This window comes from Salmo salar, chromosome 18, assembly GCF_965601325.2.
Source record: "Salmo salar chromosome 18, fSalSal1, whole genome shotgun sequence".
Classification (NCBI taxonomy): domain Eukaryota; kingdom Metazoa; phylum Chordata; class Actinopteri; order Salmoniformes; family Salmonidae; genus Salmo; species Salmo salar.
In genome coordinates this window covers 92,707,902-92,718,726 of record NC_138308.1, presented here as the reverse complement: position 1 = coordinate 92,718,726, position 10,825 = coordinate 92,707,902, and the positions used below count along the sequence as shown (strand labels likewise).

At 45.8% G+C, this 10,825-nt stretch overlaps 3 protein-coding genes across 7 annotated transcripts in view; 2 read left to right on the top strand and 1 right to left on the bottom strand.

The window, feature by feature from the left end:
* On the top strand, positions 1–4,996 carry badb (BCL2 associated agonist of cell death b). The gene is made up of 4 exons (XM_014156677.3): positions 1–234; positions 1,127–1,273; positions 2,332–2,534; positions 3,057–4,996. The coding sequence occupies exons 2-4, from the start codon at positions 1,135–1,137 to the stop codon at positions 3,189–3,191; spliced, it is 477 nt and encodes a 158-aa protein (XP_014012152.1). The 5' UTR covers positions 1–234; positions 1,127–1,134; the 3' UTR covers positions 3,192–4,996.
* An 860-nt stretch (positions 4,997–5,856) lies between these two features.
* Positions 5,857–10,747, bottom strand: zgc:101765 (aldo/keto reductase). Of its 5 annotated transcripts, none has more exons than XM_014156673.3 (5): positions 10,613–10,747; positions 8,989–9,337; positions 7,760–8,015; positions 6,591–6,749; positions 5,857–6,444 (listed from the first exon to the last, which is right to left on the bottom strand). In XM_014156673.3, exons 2-5 carry the CDS (start codon positions 9,309–9,311, stop codon positions 6,265–6,267), a joined length of 918 nt encoding a protein of 305 aa, XP_014012148.1. In that variant the 5' UTR covers positions 9,312–9,337; positions 10,613–10,747; the 3' UTR covers positions 5,857–6,264. The 5 variants fall into 5 exon arrangements, with proteins under 5 accessions (XP_014012148.1, XP_014012147.1, XP_014012146.1 ...); XM_014156672.3 differs by lacking the exon at positions 10,613–10,747 and adding an exon at positions 10,419–10,450; XM_014156671.3 differs by lacking the exon at positions 10,613–10,747 and adding an exon at positions 9,798–9,879.
* The window catches only part of majin (membrane anchored junction protein), a 29,682-nt gene continuing 28,758 nt past the window's right edge, over positions 9,902–10,825 (top strand). Inside the window, exon 1 of the mRNA XM_082965321.1 lies at positions 9,902–10,076. Within this exon, the coding sequence (XP_082821447.1) occupies positions 9,917–10,076 (160 nt within the window). The 5' untranslated portion in view covers positions 9,902–9,916. The remainder of the gene's footprint in view (positions 10,077–10,825) is intronic.

Genomic DNA, 10,825 nt, shown 5'->3' with positions numbered 1-10,825 from the left:
GGCCAGTCCAACCCGCCCCGCGCAGGACCCGGCCATTGGTGGAGCGCAGGACAGCGAGCGGCGCGGTAGATCGACTGCCGCTACGCTATTGGGGGAGGGAAGACAAACTGGATCCGAACAAACACACACACACACACACAAAAAAAACAGACCAGATAACAACAATATCAAGTTGGAAATAGAAAGCGCGAGACGCGGCTGCTCGAACATATTTACCCGTCGGAAATACTTCGGGTAAGAAAATGTGTTTTATATTCTGGTTGTTTTTGTTTTAACGTTATCAAACCGAGTCGACGTGGTGGTGTTGCTAAGTTTTCCATTGTCTCCAGAATCGATACAACAATCGCGAAGAGCACCGAAACATGTGTAGCATTTGAGCTAATTTGGATGTGCTTGAATGTAACTACTTGTTAATTTTGATGATATCACATTATGCCCCGCTTTCTCCCCCTGGGTAAACATAACTTTATCGTGCCGGTATATGATAACGTTGATACCTTTGGACCAAGGAGCGGAGAAAGTTGTGTTTGTGTGCTTTATAAGCGAATAAATATTGTTGCAACATCGTGACAGAGTATTCAAACGAGGCTAACGTGAATTATATGTTTAGTTACATCACTTGTTATTACTATGATATTGTTATATAATTAGGCCTAGATACTACCGATATAGTATTTCTTGTAAGTCTATTCCTGTGTGTGTGATGGTGAATTCAAGGTTAGTTGTTTGTCTTTCATTCATTCCAATGTGTGATTGTCTGGGATTTGAACTCAGGGCGCCAGGATGCCAAGACTGATTTGGCCTCCTGAGCTAAAGCTTGGTACAAAGATTCAGGGTTTATTCAGGGTCAAGCACATTTGTGTAATAATGTTGTCTGCCTCTCCTCCTTTCCCTCCCTCTCTCTCTCTCTGCCTCTTTTCTCTCTCTCTGCCTCTTTTCTCTCTCTCTCCTCACGTCTCTATCCCCCCTTTCCGCTCTCTTTCTGCCCTCTTTCCATCTCTCAAACCCCTCTCTCTCCACCCCTCTTCCCCTCTCTCTCCACCCCTCTTCCCCTCTCTCTCCACCCCTCTTCCCCTCCATCTCACTGCTTTCTTGTTTCCCCTCCTCACTTCCTCTTCCTCTGTAGATGTCAGCATGGCTCAGATATTTACTATATCAGACAGTGAGTCAGAGGAGGTAGGAGAAACCGAAAATGACCAATCGTCTGCCGGAAAGGGGATGACTGGCGGTCCAATAGGCCACGCCCTCACTGTGCCTGAGATGAGACTGGCAGGTAGGACGCCCCAGAGGACTTTGGGAAATAGCCACTATTGGTCTTACCGGGGTCGTGTTCATTAGGACCCAAGCGGAAGAAAACGCACTGAAACAAGGATGGACTAGCTGGACTTTTCGAATAAGAAACGTTCCTTTTTGTTTTCTGTCACAAAAAATGTTTTCCACTGTGTGCCCTAATGAATACCACCCTGATAGTCAGCCACCTTAGCCAGTCATAATGAACCCCAATAACATCTACTGTCTTGTTGCTATGGCTGTCATAATGAACCCCAATAACATCTACTGTCTTGTTGCTATGGCTGTCATAATGAACCCCGGTAACATCTACTGTCTTGTTGCTATGGCTGTCATAATGAACCCCGGTAACATCTACTGTCTTGTTGCTATGGCTGTCATAATGAACCCCGGTAACATCTACTGTCTTGTTGCTATGGCTGTCATAATGAACCCCAGTAACATCTGCTGTCTTGTTGCTATGGCTGTCATAATGAACCCTAGTAACATCTACTGTCTTGTTGCTATGGCTGTCATAATGAACCCCTACTGTCTTGTTGCTATGGCTGTCATAATGAACCCCAGTAACATCTACTGTCTTGTTGCTATGGCTGTCATAATGAACCCCAGTAACATCTACTGTCTTGTTGCTATGGCTGTCATAATGAACCCCAGTAACATCTACTGTCTTGTTGCTATGGCTGTCATAATGAACCCCAGTAACATCTACTGTCTTGTTGCTATGGCTGTCATAATGAACCCCAGTAACATCTACTGTCTTGTTGCTATGGCTGTCATAATGAACCCTAGTAACATCTACTGTCTTGTTGCTATGGCTGTCATAATGAACCCCAGTAACATCTACTGTCTTGTTGCTATGGCTGTCCTCTGTTTGGCAGTCGGCAAGAGATAGATTGGAGTTTTGGCCAATGCGATAGACTAGTGTCCTGTCCAGGGGGTGTACTTGTACATCAAGCTGCCCCGCTACAGAAACATTGGCTGTTCTGGCTCAGACAGACAAGGCCACTCTCCCTCTTCTCTCTCTCTCTCTCTCTCCTATAGGAGAGGGTCGGTTGAGGATGAACTCAGAGTCCCAGGCCCAGGAGCTCCAGGGTAGGGGGCCAGGGGTGGAAGGCATGCCCACAGATGGAGCATCTTTCCGGGGTCGCTCCCAGTCGGCCCCCCCTGCCCTCTGGGCGGCCAAGAGATACGGGCGGCAGCTCCGACGCATGAGTGACGAGTTTGATACGTGGCTGGATAAAGGGGTAAGACATGGGTCTGTGGGAGAGGGGAGGGGGAAGGACGGGTGGGGAGGAGAGACATGGGTCTGTGGGAGAGAGGAGGGGGTGAGACGAGGCTGTGGGAGGGGGGAGGACGGGTGAAAGGGGGGCTGTGGGAGAGGGGGAAGGACGGGTAGGGCTGTGGGAGGGGGAGAGGTGGGAGAGGGGAGGGGGAAGGACGGGTGGGGAGGAGAGACATGGGTCTGTGGGAGAGAGGAGGGGTGAGACGAGGCTGTGGGAGGGGGGAGGACGGGTGAAAGGGGGGCTGTGGGGAGAGGGGGAAGGACGGGTGGGGAGGAGAGACATGGGGCTGTGGGAGAGAGGAGGATGAGTGAGACGTGGGGCTGTGGAAGGGTGAGAGGACGGGTTGTGGGAGGAGAGATGAGATGCTTCAATCTTGTACCAAAAACACTTCAATAAAACTTAAATAGGGCCCAAAATAAACTGTTTTCCTTTTTCTCTCCCTCTATTGCATAACCCATGACCCTTAACCCCTGACCTCTATAGGAGATGAGGCGGGTGAAGAGTGCGGGAGCAGCCAAACAGATGACCAAGTCCCCCAGCTGGTGGGCCTACCTGTTCAGTCATAAGGAGACAGAGACAGAACATACCCCTACCATCCCACCACGATCATCTGAGTAGAGAGGAGGATGGAGGGAGGGAGGGAGGGAGAGAGAGGGGGGGAGAAGGAGAGCGAGATGGGGAGAGGAAGGCGAGAGAGAGGGAGGGAGGGAGGGAGAGACAGAGGAAGGAGAGAAGGATGGGCCTACCCGTTCTCTCACCAAGAGACAGAACCCACCCGTAATCGTACCGCTATTTTACCACGGTCATCAGAGTACAGAGAATGGGATGTTTCCCATGCCAATAAAGCCCCTTGAAATTGAATTGAGAGAGAAAAAGAGGGGGACAGAAGATGGATTGGGAGAAAGGGAGAGATGGGTCTACCTGTTCTCAGCTGCTGCTGAACCACGATCAGCAAAGTGTAGAGAGGGATGGAGGGAGAGGAAGGTGTGGAGAGGTGGAAGGATACAGTAACAAAGTAGAGGGTGGAGAGGTAGAAGGAGAGAATAAAAGAAGGGATGAGACCTTACCCAAACAAGAACTAGTTTGCCAGCAAGAAATTGATTTTCAACTTCACTCTAGTGAAAGCGTCCACCCAAGGCTGTTTTCTCCCATTAACACTATGCAACACAGAGAGAGAGTCCAGACAACATGCACTGAGACAGAACAAAATGGCGGTCGGGTTCTCTCATAAACTCTTCTCCACCTCAATGAATCTCTCCTTGTTTCCTCATATCCTATTTTCTCCTCCACCGTAGTGGTCCCTCCCTTCCCTCTGACCTTCTTCTCCAATGCATTTTTAGAAGGACACGAGGAGAGGTGGTGTAAGGAATCAAGGAAAGATAGTTTGAGAATGAGTGTTACTGTGTCTGTGTCCCAAATGGCACCCTATTCCCCACAGGCCCTGGTCAAAAGTAGTGCACTATATAGGGAATAGGGTGCCATAGGCCCTGGTCAAAAGTAGTGCACTAAATAGGGAACAGGGTGCCATTTGGGACGCAGACCGTGTGGTAGTTAGCAACCACCGCCAGTGATGGCTGCACTCCGACAACTAGCCCCATTTCAAAATAAATGTCTGAAATATGAAGAACCATATGGTTTAAATGACAATCTTTGATAGCAGTGCTAGTGATATGTTTTGTATTAAACAAGAACTGCAGGGGAACATTTTTATCAGACAATAGAATTTAATTAAATAAGATGTAGACTTTCAGAGCAAAACCAATGAGAATTAAAGACCTAGTCTTTAAAACTGTAAATACTGTTAATATTTCAATGAATGAAACTAAAATGGACAATAACATGTAAACTGCTGAACAACAAAATGTGATTTTTATTAATGATACTATGGTTACGTCACAAATAGCACCCTATTCCCTATACAGTGTACTACTTCTGACCAGGGCCTATCTATATAGGGAATAGGGTGCCATTTGAGACGAATCCCCTCTCTGTAAGCCTGTATCCTTTTTTTTTTTCTCTACTTAGAGGTGCTACTGCAAGGTCTTCCGTTGCAGCCCAAATCAACCCCCTACACTTCCAGGCGGTCCCAATTCGTTCCCTACCCCCTCGATGTTAGGGGCTGGATAGTTATAAGCAGTGCAATGGTTGACCTTTTAAAAATTCCACACCTGTAAACATTGAATGGTTAGAGCTCGGGCTCCCGAGTGGCGCAGCGGTCCAAGGCACTGCATCTCAGTGCTAGAGGCGTCACTACAGACACCCCGGTTTGATTCCAGGCTGTATCACAACCGGCCGTGATTAGGAGTCCCATAGGGTGGCGCACAGTTGGCCCAGCGTCGTCCGGGGTAGGGTTTGGCCGTCATTGTAAATAAGAATTTGTTCTTAACTGACTTGCCTAGTTAAATAAAGGTTAGTGGGTTTTTTTTTTAAATGTTTTATTCAGATCAGTCTGTCTTTATAGTGCACTACCCCTGATTAGGGGGTAGGGGTTGATTTGGGATTCAGCAGTAGCTTCAATGATCTGCCTTTCTGTTCGAGTCCAGGCCTTTCTCTGTGACTGGGCCATGGCTGCCAGCACTACTACCTACCTACCGCCTTAGGCACCGGGCTCAGTCACACTGCAGAGAAGCACAAACATGCCGGGTGTGTCCCGCATCACAACGTTGGCAAAACTATACTCTCTGGAACGGTATGTAGAGGAATCCTTATCAACAGACAGCTTGTCACACACTACTGGTGCCTGCAGCACACAGGCTGCGTTCTAGATCACAACGTTGCTAAACTCATCTCTGTAGTTGTGTGTGTGTGTGTCTATAGTGTTTAACAACAACAAAAAACGTTGGTCGGTAAATCTGTGCAACATCTGACCTTTCCTTACAAGGTTTTTTTTAATTCTGCCTTTTAAACCTGTATTTGTTTTTAAACCGTTTTTTTAAACCTGGTTTGCGCAACGTTTTGTGGTGTTGAACATAGCCTGTTAAAACAGGACTGGGCTCTAGTCTAGATAGAATTGTGCAACGGGAAGCTTGCCTTGCCGTCTTCTCTGGGCTATGTCCCAAATGGCACCCTATTCCTGCACTCTAATAGGGAATAGGGTTCCATTTGGGACACAATCTCTGGTATTACTTGAAACTTGATGTGTATGGGGGGGGAATCTTGAATACTTTTGCTTTGCTTTCTTTTTCTACAAAATTACTTTTGTAAATGTATTTTCTTTTTGTGACCACTTGGTGTACTATGGGCATAAGTAAACAAATAAACAAATAATTTTTACTAATCATCATTTACTTAGTGCTAGGTGTTTTTCTTTTTTTTTATTGTGCATTTTATTAAAATTGATATACACACACTGACTTATTAAATAAAATCGTCACTTGATATGAGGACAATATTTACAGTGAAACTATCAAATTAATACAGATTTTAATCATTTGAAACAAATATCACATGAAAAATAATAGCATAGATCTTGGTATCATAATCTCTCTCAGAGGTCTTTGTGTGTCGCATAAAAAAAATGTAACTCCTCAGTGGGAAACTCAAGTTCTGTTGATGCGTTACTTTGATATCTTATCAACGTTTGCATCGTAACAATCCAGTCAGTGAGTACCTTCAGGCTAACGTCAAGGAATTCAAACCAGCAGTCTTTGGGCTACAGGCCCCATCTCATCCACTGGGTTATCCTTCTACCTCAGGCTACCTGTGAAGGGTCCCAACAGTATTTCTGTCCACAGTCCATCCCCTCCAGCCTCTCCATATCTTCAGCAGCCAGCTCAAAGTCAAACACACGGCCGTTCTCTGCTATCCTGGTGGGGTGAGATGACTTGGGTAGGACGGGGACTCCCTGCTGTACCGCCCACCTGAGCAGAACCTGCCACACACGATGAAAGAAGAAGCCAGGGGAAGATGGGGAATAAAACATAGGGAGACAAGAAGAAGAAGGAAAGGAATTAAATGACTTAATTAGGGTGTATTGCCACTTCTGGAACACTCCACCCACTCTGACAGACAAAGTACCTGTGCAGTGGTCAGGCCATATCCCTGTGCAATCTGGACCACTAAAGGGTCCTGGAGGAGAGAGCCAGTCCCCAGGGAGGAGTAAGCCTGGAAACAGACACCCTTCTCCCCACACAGATGCCTCATCTCCCCCTGGGACAGACGGGGATGGAACTCTACCTGGACGGAGAGATTATTCAATAAGATTTCAGATTTATAATACCAAATGGTCATTTATCCAAAGTGAAATTGACATTTTGGTCATTTAAGCAGACACTCTCATCCAGAGTGACTTACAGTCAGTCAGTGCATTCAACTAAGGTAGGTAAGAAAACCACAAATCACTGTCATAACAAGTAAAACTTTCCTCAAGAAAGCAGCTATCAGATAAATACGTGCCAGTAAGAAAATAAAGTGTTAGAGCCAGAAGAACAAGTACAACGGTAAGCTGTGAATACTTACAGTTTAAAATCAGGACAAGTACAACGGTAAGCTGTGAATACTTACAGTTTAAAATCAGGACAAGTACAACGGTAAGCTGTGAATACTTACAGTTTAAAATCAGGACAAGTACAACGGTAAGCTGTGAATACTTATAGCTTATAGTTGATATCAGGACAAGTCTCATGTCTGACCTGTAGTACAGCAGGGTATTAGTTTGTTTTTGTTTACCTGTAGTACGGCAGGGTGTTAGTTTGTTTTTGTTTACCTGTAGTACAGCAGGGTATTAGTTTGTTTTTGTTTACCTGTAGTACGGCAGGGTGTTAGTTTGTTTTTGTTTACCTGTAGTACGGCAGGGTATTAGTTTGTTTTTGTTTACCTGTAGTACGGCAGGGTATTAGTTTGTTTTTGTTTACCTGTAGTACGGCAGGGTATTAGTTTGTTTTTGTTTACCTGTAGTACAGCAGGGTATTAGTTTGTTTTTGTTTACCTGTAGTACGGCAGGGTGTTAGTTTGTTTTTGTTTACCTGTAGTACGGTGCGGTGTTAGTTTGTTTTTGTTTACCTGTAGTACGGTGCGGTGTTAGTTTGTTTTTGTTTACCTGTAGTACGGCAGGGTGTTAGTTTGTTTTTGTTTACCTGTAGTACGGTGCGGTGTTAGTTTGGTTTTGTTTACCTGTAGTACAGTGCGGTGTTAGTTTGGTTTTGTTTACCTGTAGTACGGTGCGGTGTAAGTTTGTTTTTGTTTACCTGTAGTACAGCGGGGGTGACGCAACACCCCTCCAGTAGCTCCTTCATATGTCCTGGGGTGTAGTTGGACACCCCTATGGCCCTCAGCTTCCCCTGGCCCTGGGCGTGGAGCTCCTCTAACACTGCCCAGCTCTGAGCTCTATTCTCTGGGTTCCTCTTGTCTCCCACCCCCAGCCCCTGGGTCCCTGGCCAGTGGATCAAGTATAGATCTATATAGTCTAGATCCAGCAGTTCTAGACTCCTCAGAGCCCCTTCCCTGTGGAACAGAGTTTGAAATGCAAACAATATGACTGGTTAGAGTACATACCTGGTCAGCATTTTGGGCACTGGCCAGCCGGGCTAGTAGACCACAATTTCTACAGGCCCAGATGGCATTCTACTAGCCAAAGGGTCCTAAGCTATACTAGGGCTGGGCGTTATACCGTATTTTACTATATACCGGTATTTATGAACGGACCGGTTTGGGTTTTTACCTTCTATAACGTTATTTGAATGCTTGGTTTATTAAATGTGATGTGTCGTGTGTAACGTCAACTTCTATAGTTTCGAAATGGACGTTACACACAGTCCTAGCCCCGCCCCCTGTCACTCAAGGAGGGCATTTGTTGTTGCTTGACCACAAGACACTCGTGTTCAGTCTGCATGGTGTTGATGACAACGATTCTGTTTTAACTTTCATTCTTAATATAAATCCACTAGCGTTCTATAATTACACTATTAGTTTGTGTTTCTTACATCTGCAAACAGCTAGTTTGTCTTTCCTTAGCAAGTTTAGGCTAAATCGTGTTAGCCGCTAATGGAAAAAGACCCATTGAAATCACTTAGAATGTATGTTGCCACACACTATTCATAAATAATAACTTTTACTATTCAAAAACAGAAAATACAGCAATTAGAAAAATACAGTGATATGACATTTGGGCCATATCGCCCAGCCCTAGGCTATACCATGCGACATTTGGGCCATATCGCCCAGCCCTAGGCTATACCATGCGACAATTGGGCCATATCGCCCAGCCCTAGGCTATACCATGCGACATTTGGGCCATATCGCCCAGCCCTAGGCTATACCATGCGACAATTGGGCCATATCGCCCAGCCCTAGGCTATACCATGCGACAATTGGGCCATATCGCCCAGCCCTAGGCTATACCATGCGACATTTGAGAAGCCAACATTTTGGGCTATTTTGGCACATTTCCTACTAGCTTTAATTTCCATCCCTGTACCTGGCTCTGGAGCCCTGGTCCTTGGGGCCCAGCTTGCTGGTGATGAAGACGTCCGCTCGGGAGAGGCCGTGTTTGGGTAGGAGGAGTCGCAGTGCTCGACCCAGGTCAGCCTCGTTCTGGTAGACAGAGGCCGTGTCAAATGAGCGGTAGCCGGTGGAGAGCGCGGCGTCGACGGCCTGGAGGATATCATCAGGGCCGCGGAGCCGGTAGGTACCAAGCCCCAGGAGAGGCATCCTGGCCCCGGTGTTGAGCAGAACAGATGGGGTGGGGGAGGAGTGGATGGGAGGAATGGAGGGAGAGGGCTGAGGATCAGACTCAGACATCTAGGGGTCTTGAAGGTACCTGGACACTGGGGGAAAGAGGGAGAGAAAAGAGAGGGAGAGAAATGAGAGAAGAATAACAAAATGGGGGGGGGTGAAGAGGACTGTGTCAGCCGCTATCCGGGAACTAGAAGGCACTTGACTGGTGGGTGGGTTGGCTGAAACATAACCAAAACGGTGACTATTGCCATGCTATTACTTGGCAACAACGCAATCAAGTATCAAAACAATGGCAGAGTATCTTCTCAAGGCTACATATCAGAGATTGTGTGTTGCATATTTACACTAATTATCACAGTTCAAAAGTTCGGATACTTCCATGGCTAGTTAACGTTAGCGATGAATGACAATAACACAACAAGCAATTTCTACCTCGATTTAGTACGGCATACATATAAAGAATATACACAATTTTAACTGACATACGAGTCATTGTAAATACCTACTTAATAGATGTGTTGATAAAAATAAAAAAAAAGTAGTACAAACATGTTTGTAAATTGTCAGTTGCAGCGAAATCCTCTCAACGTGAATCACGCATGTGACTTTTTGTGAAACTTCCTGTTCGTCGTCACCATAGAGACACTAGCGAGGAAAACGCTGACTGGATGAAGCGTTGGCCAATCAGAGAGGAGAAAGACGCTCGGAGGCGGGAACTTGTCCCTCACCGCGACGCGAGCCCTGACGCGAGCAGATCGGGTGACCGGTTTCGTTGCTGTGACTGGCTTGGTTTTGAAAATTGTGGGTGCCCTGAATCGGTGAATTACGGTATGCTTGTATTTACGGTGTAGTTAACAGGTTTTATGTTTCAGTTGTGAGGAGTTTTGTCAGCTTCACAACATACACAGTTAGTTAATAATTAACTTTACTAGATTAGCTAGCTTTTATGTGAGTGGCTATGTAAGTAACGTTAGCTAGCTAGCTAACAATAGCAACGTCATATTAGTGAACACGTTGATGGTGTTTAGCTAAATAACAGTAGCAATCTAACGTTAACTAATTCAAACGACATTTCTCGTATGAATTCATCCATTCATGAATCATTTTCTCAGTTCCTACCAGAGTCATCTAATCTGATTTGTCCTGCTAGTAGTGAGCAGTGGACCTTACCCCTTGATCATGACTCACTTCCATAACAGCAGAGGTTCCCAAACTTTTATGTCCCACGATCCTATTTTTATATCTGAAAATTATCGTGACAACAACCATGTAATTAGCAGCCAATGTTAACTTTTTTATTTGGGGCTATGGCAGTCAATTGGAAAAACATTCTAACAGTATTTCTGATTGTCTTCTCAACTCACCATCACATAATAATTGCTGGAACGGCACAAATGGAATGGCATCAAACACATGGGAACCAGAAGGACAACCATCTCTGCAGCACTCCATCAGCCAGGCCTTTATGGTAGAGTGGAGAGAGACGGAAGCCACTGCTCAGTAAAAGGCACATGACAGCCCGCTTGGAGTTTGTCAAAAGGCACCTAAAGGACTCTCAGACCATGAGAAACAAGATT